The following is a 13,832-nucleotide window of genomic DNA, read 5'->3' as shown; positions in this document are numbered from 1 at the left end:
CTATCCTCTGTCCTGTCCTCTAGCAAGACACGCTGGATGCAGATATCCACATAGAGACGGAGGATCAGGGCATGTATAAGTACATGTCTTCCCAGCACCTCTTCAAGCTGTTGGACTGTTTGCAGGAATCCCATTCATTCTCAAAGGCCTTCAACTCCAATTACGAGCAGCGGACTGTCCTGTGGCGAGCAGGTAAGGCCACATAGCAGATAAGATAGATGGCCACACTGGTCACCATCCTAAAGCATTAAAGGGCTTGGAAAATGCCGAAATTTTAAACATAGCTAAAATAACTTAACAGATATTTTCATGCTTGAGGGGGAGAGAAGGGAAATGTTGGATAGGTTTCATCCCAGTACATGGTAGATTCTCAGTACGTATTTGATAAAAAGACAAATTGAGGCCGGGTGCGGTGGTCCATGCCTGTAATCCCAACACTTTGGGAGGCTGAGGCAGGCCTCAGCTAAGATCACTTGAGGCCAGGAGTTCGAGACCAGCCTGGCCAACATGGCGAAACCCCATCTCTACTAAAAATATAAAAATTAGCCAGGTGTGGTGATGCAAACCCATAATCCCAGCTACTTGGGAGGCTGAGGCAGGAGAATCGCTTGTACCCGGGAGGTGGAGGTTGCAGTGAGCCAAGATTGCGCCACTGCACTCCAGCCTGAGTGACAGAGCAAGACTCCATCTGAAAAAAAAAAAAAACAAAAAAACACAAATTGAAAGTTGGAGAATTGAATTGATCTAGCAAGTCAAGAAATTTTATGGGCTGGGTATGGTGGCTCACGCCTGTAATCCCAGCACTCTGGGAGGCTGAGGCAGGCGGATCTCTTGAGCCCAGGAGTTCAAGACCAGCCTGGGCAACATAGCAAAACCCCATCTCCACCCAAAAAAAAGTATATGAAAATTAGCTGGGCATTGTGGCACACACCATACTCAGGAGGCTGAGGTGGGAGAATCACTTGAGCCTAGGAGGTGAAGGTTGCAGTCAGCCAAGATTGCATGCTGCACTGCAGCCTGGGTGACAGGGGGAGACCCTGTCTCAAGAAAAAAAAAAAGAAATTTTACATTAAATTAAAAGTTAAATATGACATAAAAAGTGTGGTAATCTAGGAAAAACAGAAACCATTCATCAATCCAAGCCTTATATTTACTTTCCTACCTCCAAAAATAAATGCATAAACCCTGGAGGTAAATATATTTTTTTTCCAAGATGGTGGTGGGATTCTCATTATTTTGAACTTTGCATACAAGTGATACTTTATATAATTTTTGTATTGTTTATTGTTACCATTACTTTTTTTTTTTTTTTTTTGAGGCAGAGTCTTACTCTGTTGCCCAGGCTGGAGTGCAGTGGCGCGATCTTGGCTCACTGCAGTCTCTACCTCCCGGGTTCAAGCAATTCTCATGCTTCAGCCTTCCAAGTAGTTGGGTTTACAGGCACATGCCACCATGCCTGACTAATTTTTATATTTTTAGTAGAAACAGGGTTTCACCATGTTGGCCTAGCTGGTTTTGAACTCCTGACCTCAATCCACTCAGCCTCCCAAAGTTCTAGGATTACAGGCATGAGCCACTGCACCTGGCCTTGTTATCATTACTTTTTGTCCCCAAATATTTATTTTAACCCACAATTAAAGAATGTCATTTTTCTCTACAGCCTTAAAATATCCAGCTGTTTTATGTCTTTGCCTGTAATACGGTTTTGTTTGTGAGAGTGGTTTGCATATCTCTTAAGCTGATTGGTACTAGTTTGTTTTTAAGAATGTGTTTTTTTTTAATTTTTTTATTTTTTGGAGACGGAGTCTCACTCTGTCACTAGGCTGGAGTGCAGTGGCGCGATCTTGGCTCAGTGCAACCTCTAGCCTCCTGGGTTCAAGCGATTCTCCTGCCTCAGCCTCCCAAGTAGCTGGAACTACAGGCATGCACCACCACGCCAAGCTAATTTTTGTATTTTTAGTAGAGACAGGGTTTCACCATGTTGGCCAGGATGGTCTCGCTCTGTTGACCTCGTGATCCACCCGCCTTGGCCTCCCAAAGTGCTGGGATTACAGGCGTGAGCCGCTGCTCCCAGCCTAGAATTCTTTTTTTGAGACGGAGTCTCACTCTGTCACCCAGGCTGGAGTGCAGTGGCACAATCTCGGCTCACTGCAAGCTCCACCTCCCGGGTTCACGCCATTCTCCCGCCTCAGCCTCTCCAAGCAGCTGGGACTACAGGCGCCCGCCACCACGCCCCGCTAATTTTTTTGTATTTTTAGTAGAGACGGGGTTTCACTGTGGTCTCGATCTCCTGACCTCGTGATCCACTGCGCCCGGCCAGCCTAGAATTCTTAAGAGCTGTTACATTTGAAAAGACAAAACTAATGGTTTCGCCGGCCAATAAGCAAAGTCTAAATGGAGAGCAGGCCAGGCAAGGTGGTTCACACCTATAATCCCAGCACTTTGGGAGGCTGAGGCGGGTGGATCACTTAAAGTCAGGGGTTCGAGACCAGCCTGGCAACATGGTAAAACCCCATCTCTACAAAAAATACAAAAATTAGTGAGGCGTGGTGGCGTGCGCTTGTAGTCCCAGCTACGCAGGAGGCTGAGGCAGGAGGGTAATTTGAGCCTGGGAGGTCGAGGTTGCAGTTAGCCAAGATTGTGCCACTGCACTCCAGCCTGGGTGACAGAGCAAGACTCTGTCTCAAAATAAAATACGAATAAATAAATGAAGAACAGTACAGGGCATTGAAAAATGAAGTTATCTTATATAAAGGATGACTTCTGGGGAGTCGTAACTGCCTTCATCTGATATCACAAATGATCTGTATTAAGAATATATATAAAATGTTTCAGGCCAGGCTCAGTGGCTCATGTCTGTAATCCCATTCCTTTGGAAAGCTAAGACAGGAGGATTGCTTGAGCCCAGGAATTTGAAACCAGCCAGGGCCACATAGTAAAACCCTGTCTGTACAAACACTAAAAAATTGGCTGGGTGCGGTGGCTCCCATAATCCCAGAACTTTGGGAGGCCGAGGCAGGCAGATCACCTGAGGTCAGGAGTTTGAGACCAGCCTGACCAACATAGAGAAACCCTGTCTCTACTAAAAATACAAAAATCAGTCCAGCGTGGTGGTGAGCACCTGTAATCCCAGCCACTAGGGAGGCTGAGGCAGGAGAATCGCTCGAACCTGGGAGGCGGAGGTTGCAGTGAGCCGAGATGATGCCATTGCACTCCAGCCTGGGCAACAAGAGTGAAACTCCGTCTCAAAAACAAAAAAAAAATTAGCCAGGCATGGTGGCACACATCTATGGTCCTGGCTACTCAGGAGGCTGAGGCAGGAGGACCGTTGAGCCCAGGAATTGGAGGCTGCAGTGAGCTATGATCATGCTACCTGCACTCAGCTATGATCATGCCACTGCACTCCAGCTTAGGTGACAGAGCGAGACTGTCTCAAGAAAAAAAAAAAAACAGATGTTTCATATTTCATAAAATAACTAGATTTCTAGTTCATACACAGTTATCAGCATTATCTTAGAAATGTGCACTAATTATATGACTGTCTGATCTCTAGGTTTTAAGGGCAAGTCTAAACCCAATCTTCTAAAACAAGAAACCAGCAGCCTGGCCTGTTGTTTGAGGATCCTGTTTCGAATGTATGTTGATGAGAATCGCAGGGATTCCTGGGAAGAAATACAGCAGAGACTTTTAACGTAAGAAAATTAGTTTCTGATTAGATTTCTATCTGCTATATACAAAATGCGTCACAGCAATACTGTGGATTGAAAAGAGTAAGAGAAAAATAACATGCTGACACTCTGACAAATTTTTTTTTTCTTTCTATTTGGTGACTCTCCCATTTCACTTTTCTTAATGCCCTGAAGAGGGCAGAGCCTCATCTGTTTCACTGTTAAGCCCTTGCATGAGCCCAGGAGTTGAAGGGTCCTGTGAGCTATGCATAGAAACATGGACAGTGAAAAGTGCTCTGAGCGGTCAGCAGGCTGGATGGAAGTCCTGACTGTGGCTGGAGCCCTGTGGCCTTAGGCAGGTTACTATCCCTCTTGGGACCAGGTCTTCTTTAGAATTGTTGTCACCAATAACATCCCATCATTCCTTCTTTCCAAGTATGTAATTTAAATCATATAACCAGGATGTGCCTACAAAATTATCTAGAAATCCACCAATGGGGAGAGAGTAGAATACTGATGAGGAAGCCCCAGCCAGAAAAGTAGGTCTTTGCCACTCAGCTTCCTGGGCATCAGCAAGATTCTGATGCCTGAGCTTTCTTTTCTTCCTCTAGGGTTTAAAAACAGTAACACACAGTGCTGGCAAATGTGTGGTAAGAATGCACTCTCTTGCATAGCTAGTTGGAGTGTATAATGGCATGATCTTTCTGGAAAGTAGGTGAGATTATATACCAGGAGCCCTAAAGTGTTCATTCTCTGTGACTCAGTAATTCCACTGTTATGGAATCTGCTTCAGAAAATATTTTAGAAATAAGAACCAGGAATACCACATGGAATATTCACTGCAGACTTATCAGGAGAAAAAATTTTAAGCAGCTCAACTGTGGAATGAATAACTAAGCTGTGATATGTCCTAAATTATGATATTATGAAACATAGTCATTAAAAGTGAATTTTTTTTTTGAGACGGAGTCTTGCTCTGTCGCCCAGGCTGGAGTGCAGTGGTGCAATCTCAGCTCACTGCAACTTCCGCTTCCTGGGTTCAGCCAATTCTCCTGCCTCGGCCTCCTGAGTAGCCAGGATTACAGGCGCGCGCCACCATACCTGGCTGGTTTTTTGTATTTTTAGTAGAGATGGGGTTTCACCATGTTGGTCAGGCTGGTCTCAAACTCCTGACCTCAGGTGATCTGCCGACCTCAGCCTCCCAAAGTGCTGGGATTACAGGCATGAGCCACCGTGCCCAGCCTAAAAGTGAAAAAAAATTTTTTTTGAGACAGAGTCTTGCTCTGTCACTCAGGCTGGAGTGCAGTGGCATGATCTTGGCTCACTGCCACCTCTGACTCCCGAGTTCAAGTGATTCTTCTGCATCAGCCTCCCGAGTAGCTGAGACTACAGGCATGTGCCATCACACACCTGGCTAATTTTTGTATTTTTAGTAGAGACAAGGTTTCACCATATTGGCCAGGATGGTCTTGAACTCCTGACCTCGTGATCTCCCCACCTCGGCCTCCCAAAGTGCAGGGATGGGCATGAGCCACTGCGCCCAGCCTAAAAGTGAAATTTTTAAGAAATAATTTTACTTAATGTGGGAACTTTTTCATAATACAATAAATTTTACCCAAAAAAAAAAAAAGAAGCTGCAAAAGTGTTTTTACTTGCAATTTTCAGCAATTGGGGCATTTTATTTGTCTTTTTAGGGTCACGGTCTTGCTATGTTGCCTAGGCTGGTCTCGAACTCTTGGGCTTATGAGCTCTTCCTGCCTCAGCCTCCTGAGTAGCTGGGACTACAGGCGAACAATTTTTCTTTTGAAATCTTAGCAAAAAAAAAAAAACTGGAAGGAAATATGCCAAAATATTGTCATGTATCCCTTAGAATGATGTAACTATTTTTCTTTATAATTTTTTCTTTTATAATTTTTTACATATATCAGTTACCTTACAATGAGAATAACAAGTCATAAAGTGAAAAAAGAATTAATTAATTAAAGGAGGCACCAATGACTCATTTCAGCTTAAGCCCAAAAGAGAAATACCTACAGTCTCATAAAGTTTCTCTAAAGGAGATATGTAGGGCCGGGCGCAGTGGGTCACACCTGTAATCCCAGCACTTTGGGAGGCCGAGCCAGGTGGATCACAAGGTCAGGAGTTTGAGACCAGCCTGGCCAACATGGCCCTGTCTCTACTAAAAATACAAAAATTAGCCAGGCATAGTGGCAGGTGCCTGTAATCCCAGCTACTCGGGAGGCTGAGGCAGGAGAATCACTTGAACCCAGGAGGTGGAGGTTGCAGTGAGCCGAGATTGTGCTGTTGCACTCCAGCCTGGGCAACAAGAGCAAGACTCTGTCTCAAAATAAAAAAAAAGAGATATGTAAATGTCAAGTTTTTGGCATAACATGTCTTTTAAAAAAGCAATTAAATGTGATTGTGAGGAGAGAAAGGCAGTTATATAATTGTGAGTAATAAGCTCTTGTGCTACAGACATTGATTGAGTTCAGCCCTAGCCATGTGCCAGGACTGAGCCAAGTTATCACTTAGCATATTTACTTCATTTAATCCTCACAACAACCCCTTGAGTTTGGACTTTTTTTTTTTTTTTTTAAAATAGTCTCACTCTGTCGCCCAGGCTGGAGTGCAGTGGTGCGATCTCAGTTTACCGCAACCTCCACCTCCCGAGTTCAAGCGATTCTCGTGCCTCAGCCACCTGAGTAGCTGGAATTACAGATATGCACCACCACACCCAGCTAATTTTTCTATTTTTAGTAGAGATGGGGTTTTGCTACATTGGCCAGGCTGTGTCGAACTCCTGGCTTCAAGTGATCTGCCTGCGTTGGCCTCCCAGAGTGCTGGGATTATAGGCATGAGTCACTGCACCCAGCCAGGCAATTTTTCATCTCCGTTTTATAGCTGAAGAAACTAAGGCTCAGTGATTTGCCCAAGATAGCACGGCCAGAGTGGGTGCTCAATAGTTAATTGCAGTGGCTGGGCTCAGAGGCTCAGGCTCACATCTGTAATCCCAGTGCTTTGGAAAGCCAAGGCAGACAGATTGCTGAGCCCAGGAGTTCAAGACCAGCCTGGGCAACATGGTGAAACCCCATCTCTACTAAAAATCAAAAAAATTAGCCAGGCATGGTGGCGCAAGCATGTGGTGTTAGCTGCTTCAGAGGCCGAGGTGGGAGGATCAGCTTGACCCCGAGGAGGTCAAGGCTACAGTGAACCTTGATCACGCCACTACACTCCAGCCTGGGCGGCAGAGCAAGACCCTGTCTCAAAAAAAAAAAAAGTAATTAAAAAAAACATGTTAAAATAATTTTTAAAATAGCACAAGAATGAATAGTTCTCCCCTGAATGTGAGATGTTAATCAATTTTTTGATATGCCTCCCCCTCTCTAATTCTTCTAGTGTTTGCAGTGATGCTCTTGCCTATTTCATCACTGTGAATTCTGAAAGCCATCGGGAGGCCTGGACAAGTCTCTTGTTGTTACTTCTAACCAAAACCCTCAAAATAAATGATGAAAAGGTATGAACAAGTAAACTCTGACATTTTCACTAGGACATAAAGTTTGGGTTGGCTTTTTACTCAAGAGTTTGCAGTAACTATTTTCTCAGTTCTCCAAAGGATGGTTACGTGACTAGCACCATTCTAGATGCATTGGAGAGAAGTTAATTCATTACAGACAATGGGTGCCACAGGATATTAGGGCCTTTTCCCTAGAAGAACCCTAGTTGAGAAAGGCTGAAATGTAGACCTCATGTGTTGCTGTTAGGAATGGTATGGTGATTTTCAGTGCAGGAAGAGAGGGTTAAGATTGTGAAGCACTGGTTTTGACCTAGGAACCTGCTTTACAAAATAAAAGAGCTGTTGACTTTTGGCAGCAGGACTATCCAAATTTAATTAAAGTTAAATATAACTGAAAGCTGCTTTAATTTGCAAGGTTTTCTTTCAACTTCTTTTTTTTTTTGAGACAGAGTCTTGGTCTCTCACACAGGCTGGAATGCAGTGATGTAATCTAGCTCACTGCAACCTCTGCCTCCCAGGCTCAAGCGATCCTCCCACCTCAGCCTCCTGAGTAGCTGGGACCACAGACACGCACCACCACATCCAGCTAAGTTTTTGTATTTTTGGTAGAGACGGGGTTTCACCATGTTGCCCAGGCTGGTCTCGAACTCCTGAGCTCAAGCGATCCACCTGCCTCGGCCTCCCCAACTGCTGGGATTACAGGCGTGAGTCACTGCGCCCGGCCCCAGCTTTCTAATAGCAAGAAAAGCACCAATATTGTAATAAGTTCTAGGGTGAGATTAACACTTCTGAAAAGCTGGTGCCCAAAAAAAAAAAAAATTTGTCTAATTTTGTCTGTTTCTCTCCCACCTCAAGTTCAAAGCACATGCTTCAATGTACTACCCCTACTTGTGTGAAATTATGCAGTTTGACCTGATCCCTGAGCTCCGAGCAGTTCTGCGGAAGTTCTTCCTACGGATAGGTGTTGTGTATAAGATATGGATACCAGAAGAGCCATCACAGGTACCAGCAGCACTGTCACCAGTGTGGTAGCCCTGGCTGCTCAGGCCAGTGCTGCAGCTCTGCAGAATGTTCAGCATGCCATCTCTGACTGGCACATCTCGGGAAGGGTCATAGAAACAAGGAGTTGGCATCTTGGATCTCAGAATGGCCTGGATACAGATGGCCTCTACACTGTTCTATCACAGTCTCCGACTAAGGCTTATGGTATTTCATTAAACTGTTGCATACCCAGTTAGCACAGTAGGTGGGGAGTCTGCTTCATCTCTATCATTCCATTTTTCTGATTAAACTGTCTGTCAAATCTGTCATTGCATATGCCATCATTTTCTAGCAAAATCCCATGATTGGCTATACAGGTTTTGTAAGAAGTCACTCTCCTTGAAAATACTGAACATAGATGTATAGGTTTGTGATTATTAGAGAGTATGTTAATAAAACTTCTTGTAATGGCTAACTGCCACCTAAAATATGCTGGGTTTTCTGTTGTTGTTTGAGTGTGTTAGAGAAATTTGAGTGTTTTTGTCAGTTATGAGTCAGCCGTAATTAGATTAGTTTAGGGACAGGTCAGGATTAGAAAAGAGTTGTTTTTGTGTTTTGTTAATGTCTGAGTGATTTTTAAAGTATTTTACAAAAAGATATTAAATTTGGTGGAAGGCAGAGTTTAGTAATTAAGTTAGAATTAAGAGTTTTGCGAGGTTAAAAAAATGTGCCTCGTGGATCTCCCTGTTTTAGTAACATGGAGAGAAAAAGTCTACGGGAAAAACTGAACAATTTAATGAAGAAGATTAGCCTTCCTTGAAATAAGTATTTGTGGATGGGTGTTAAATTAAAATTACTAGAATACACTGTCCATCTCACACACTCTGAAATCTAATATGTGAAGTAGTAATGAAAATGAAGTAGTAATTTAACCAGAGTTCATTTATCCTTGGATAAGCCTTTTTATTTTCACCTCAGAAAAGTGAGTGTACTGGCAGTTAGTGTCACTGCTGCACAGTCCCCATTAAAGGACCCTCCAGAGAGGGACAGTAACTGTGCATGAGAAGCTGCTCCCATGAGCCTCTTAAGCCAGATGTCATGGGTGGAACTGGAGCTGTGTCGGGGCCAGCACAGCTGAACTGTGACAATGGCAGGAGGTGGCATGTGCCCAGCACTTCCATTAATCTGAGCCTAGGAGTTGAATTATTTGGCAAGGTTGGATTCTGAGGTCCTTATTATGTTAATGATGGTGCAATACTCTCACCTGCAGTAGAACTGAGTTCTGCTGCAGCTTGTGTAAAAGTGGGCAGTACACAAGTACGACCCGAAGCCTGCGAGCAGTATACGTGGATGCTCACCCATGAGAAAGAGCACACACGCCTCATTCTCTGCCCTCACCCACTGCTCACCTAGAGCATCGCTGAGCGTTAGACAAAGTGTTACACAGAATGATTAAAACATTCAGACTTCTACCTATGCTCTTTAGTCCTGTAAATTGGGTTGTATTGATGTCAACTCTGGTGCCTTAGAAGTTAGTAGCTTGGGAACCTATCTGTAAAATCGGATGTTTTTTCTTTGTAGAGAAGGATTTCTGGTGCTTTTGCTTACTAAGAGACCGATATTCTTAAGTTGTTTTCTTGTTTTAACAGCCTTGAGAAATGTTTGCTTTTTGGCCAGCAGAATTCTTGTCTACTTTTTTCTTTCCCAAAAAGTGTTTTTTAATTTCTCTACCAAAGAAAAAATGAGCAGGTTTAGGTTTTTACATGACTTACATATATTAGATAAAAGGAGCTATATAATTTAGCAGGAAAGGACTATGGGAGAATACTTTACTGTGAGTGGAAAATGTTAGCACATTTGACTGGCTTGCCCCGGAATCCACTGCACTTTTACACTGCACCGTGAAACCTACACTCCCTGGTATCATAGCACATCACCACCTCAACAAGTCAGTCGTCTCCATTGATATTTGTACAAAAGGTATACGTGGGGAACACGTGTTCATTCATTAAGTCCATCTTGCATGCAGCTATATCCCTGATTGGTTATTTTTCCTTTCCTTCTGAGGTTCTCATGTCATTTTCTTCATCGGATGTGACTAAAATTTTTCTGGTGTCTTCCTGCCCTCTTTTTAATTTTGCCTCTTGCAGGGTAGCAGATGTGTCAGTGCATTTTATTACTTGCTGAAACATTCAGGCTTACATTTCTTATTAGTTTAGTATTTTAAAAGATTTAATTTTCTGAATGAGGCATTTGAATTGTACCAGCAATGGACTTTTAAAAAATTGGATGTAAAACCATTCAGGGTAATTTCTCTTATCAGTGGACAGTGACGAACAGAGATTTGAAATCCCTTACCTCCAATAATAAGCCATTCAGCCTAAATTCATTTTTATGAATAAATCTCTTCTTTCTCATGGTAAATGTGGCTTGTGCCACTCAAACACTAGTGAAAGGGTATGTACAACTGCAACATCAGGCTAGGACACCATTTATTTAACCAAGTAATGGAGGAGAGTGAAACATTTTCCAAGGCCTTATTTCTTTTTCAGAATGCTTTAAGAGTTGATTATATGTGCTGGGTCTCTAGAGAAGTTTTTATTTGTTACAATACTGCTGCTTTGAGCAATTTTGTTTCTCTTCATTGTCTGTTAGGGAAATCACCAGCTTTGGCATCTTAACAACAAACAGTGGATGGGTAACTTTTATTTCTGATACGCATCTTTAGAGTCAAATATATCTTTTTCCCTGTACTCCTCATGTACAACCAAAGAACATACATTATGAAAATTGTATTATAATATCTGGAAACACAACATTTTCCTCTGACAGGTGACTTTTGTACAAAATAAAAAAAAAAAACCCTGTATTTTTTGTTGTTGTTCTTTTGTGATTAAGGATATACATTTAGTAGTCTTTGTTATTAAAGGAACCTGCTGATAAGTACAAGTGTGACCATCTCATTCAAATGTTTGTTGTTATGATGCAAATGGATATTGGTTTCAATAGAAGCTGGATCCTTAATACTGCATTTTCTGAATTCTGTTTTAATATTTGTGTTAAAGTAGACATAGCTGAACTCACATGAAATCCTGGAGTTTTGTTATCAGCAGCTTTGCAGTTTGGGAAACAAAGAAACCAAAGCTGAGTATTTTAAAGAATGAACATATCTAGAAATCCTTGCTCTCAAAACAAAACAATATAATCTATCAAAGGTGTTGTTTTACTCAGTGTTCTAATTTTTAAAAAATTTTATCTGCATATTTGCATCAAATATTTACGTGCAAAATGTATGTTTTACCTCCTTAAAATGCCTAAAAGTTAGTTAATAGTTACTTTGGTTTAATCTATACACAATGATTAAGTGCATTTAATATTGGTAATTTAATGAAAATCATTCCTTGCCCAATGGATGTATAAATTTTTGAAAGAATAAGCAGAATTATATAATATGAAATGCTATGTAAAGTTTTCTATGTAAAAATACTATGTATAATACTATTAAAATATCCCATGCTTTGATCAGGTGGTAAATCAATAAAATTTTAAAAAGTATAGCTGTTTCTCATGTAGTAACTTAAAAAACATATATCAAGCCATAGTTTTGGGTCAGTTTATGTCCCTCACCAATCAAAGGGGGAAAATTCTAGTCATGAGATTCTTTATATACCTCTTGAATCTATTAACTTTGTTTGTTGTTGCTAGTTACAAAATGTAATTGTAAGGATCAAGCAGTGGCTATTGGTTCAACCAGTACACATTGACAGCTTTGAAACGTTCAGATGCTAATTTATTTATTTATTTTTGAGACAGGGTCTTGCCCTGTAGCCCAGGCTGAGAGCAGTGGTGCAGTCAAGCTCACTGCAGCCCTAACCTTCTTGGTTCAAGTAAGTCTCCCACCTCAGCTTCCTGATTAGCCGGAACTATAGGGCCAGTAGTGAGACAACTTGCCCGGCTAATATTTTATTTTTTTGTAGAGATGGGGTTTCACCATGTTGCCCAGGCTGGTCTTGAACTCCTGGCCTCAGTGATCCTCCCACCTTGGCCTCCCAAAGTGCTGAAATTACAGGCGTGAGTACCACACCAACTGAGATGCTAATTTTTAAGTCAATGTGACAAATACTAATCAGATTCTCCTAACAGTGTTTAGGATCTACATAAATTTGATTCTGGACATGGTTCTGTACACAAGGGTAAGAGACTGACAGTGTAATTCCCCAATAATTAAACTAAAGGTATAATTTTCCAAATCGCTTTTAGTAACACAATAAATTCTAACTTTTTTTAAAAATAGAGATGGGGGTCTCACTATGTTGGCCAAATTGGTCTTCAGCTCCTGGGCTCAAGTGATCCTCCCACCTCAACCTCCCAATGTATTGGGATTACAGGCGTAAGCCACTACATCCAGCCAATTCTAACTTTTTAAGTCTAGGGTCTGGCATGATGGGAGGATTGCTAGAAGCCAGGAGTTTGAGACCAGTCTGGGGAATGTAGTGAGACCCTATCTCTACAAAATAATAATAATAGCAAGCGTGGTGACACATGCCTGTAGTCCCAGCTACCCAGGAGACTGAGGTGGGAGGATTGCTTGAGCCCAGGAGGTCGAGGCTGCAGTGAGCTTTGTTTGTGTCACTGCACTTCAGCCTGGGTGACAGACAGCCTGTCTCAAAAAACAAAAACCAAAAAAACCTGGCCACAAAGCAAAAAGTTGCATAGCCACGGTAAAGATTTAGTTGGTTATAAAGTTGTAGTTATTGCCACTTTAAGCTAATACTTGGTTTTGGAGCTTTTATACACAATATTTTTGTTAGGGATCAGAATTCTGCAACCTCTGCTCCAAAAAGAATAGAATGAGTTTTCTTAAAGGGAGCTTAACTTCTGAAGTCTTAGTGATTCATAGATGCGCATAGAATCTGTGATCCCACACCCCAGTTGAAAGAAAGCAATCGGCCGGGCGCAGTGGCTCACGCTTGTAATCCCAGCACTTTGGGAGGCCGAGGCGGGCGGATCACGAGGTCAGGAGATCGAGACCACAGTGAAACCCCGTCTCTACTAAAAATACAAAAAATTAGCCGGGCGTGGTGGCGGGCGCCTGTAGTCCCAGCTACTCGGAGAGGCTGAGGCAGGAGAATGGCATGAACCCAGGAGGCGGAGCTTGCAGTGAGCCGAGATCGCGCCACTGCACTCCAGCCTGGGCGACAGAGCAAGACTCCGTCTCAAAAAAAAAAAAAAAAAAAAAAAAAGCAATCTTTCCACCTCAGCTTCCCAAAATACTGGGATTACAGGCACGTGCCACCATGCCCAGCTAGGTTTTTGCTGAGGTAACAACCTCTTATCTCTTGTCCCTCCCTCCACCACAAAAACCACAAACAAAAAACACCTCTACAGCTTCCTTCTTCTTGGCTGTCTTTGGCAATGTTTCCAATTTTTTTTTAAGAGGCATGATCTTGCTTTGTCACCCAGGCTGGGGTGAGTGGCCTCATTGCAGCTGACTGCAGCCTCAATTTCTCGTGCCCAAGCCATCCAAAGTTCTTTGTTCTATTATGTGGACAGACAAGAAGGGCACGGCATTTGTTAAGTTCTGTTAAAGTCTTCTCTGCCTCTCTCGTGTCTGTATTTATGTGGCCCATGTCTTCTGTGTGGTTGAGTTGTTCCCCTTGTTTATCTAG

At 42.5% G+C, this 13,832-nt stretch overlaps 1 protein-coding gene across 3 annotated transcripts in view; it reads left to right on the top strand.

Annotated features, from left to right (window-relative positions):
* ARFGEF2 (ADP ribosylation factor guanine nucleotide exchange factor 2) overlaps positions 1-11,718 on the top strand; it is a 116,706-nt gene extending 104,988 nt beyond the window's left edge. For all 3 annotated transcript variants that reach the window (XM_055265516.2, XM_055265515.2, XM_063633308.1), the window contains 4 exons: positions 24-192; positions 3,554-3,692; positions 7,065-7,182; positions 8,038-11,718. In XM_055265516.2, coding sequence (XP_055121491.1) covers positions 24-192; positions 3,554-3,692; positions 7,065-7,182; positions 8,038-8,214 — 603 coding nt within the window. In that variant the 3' untranslated portion in view covers positions 8,215-11,718. The remainder of the gene's footprint in view (positions 1-23; positions 193-3,553; positions 3,693-7,064; positions 7,183-8,037) is intronic.
* The last annotated feature ends 2,114 nt before the right edge of the window (positions 11,719-13,832 follow it).

This window comes from Symphalangus syndactylus, chromosome 24, assembly GCF_028878055.3.
Source record: "Symphalangus syndactylus isolate Jambi chromosome 24, NHGRI_mSymSyn1-v2.1_pri, whole genome shotgun sequence".
Taxonomy (NCBI): Eukaryota; Metazoa; Chordata; class Mammalia; order Primates; family Hylobatidae; genus Symphalangus; species Symphalangus syndactylus.
The sequence above is the reverse complement of the archived record's forward strand: the minus strand, read 5'-3'. Positions and strand labels throughout refer to the sequence as shown.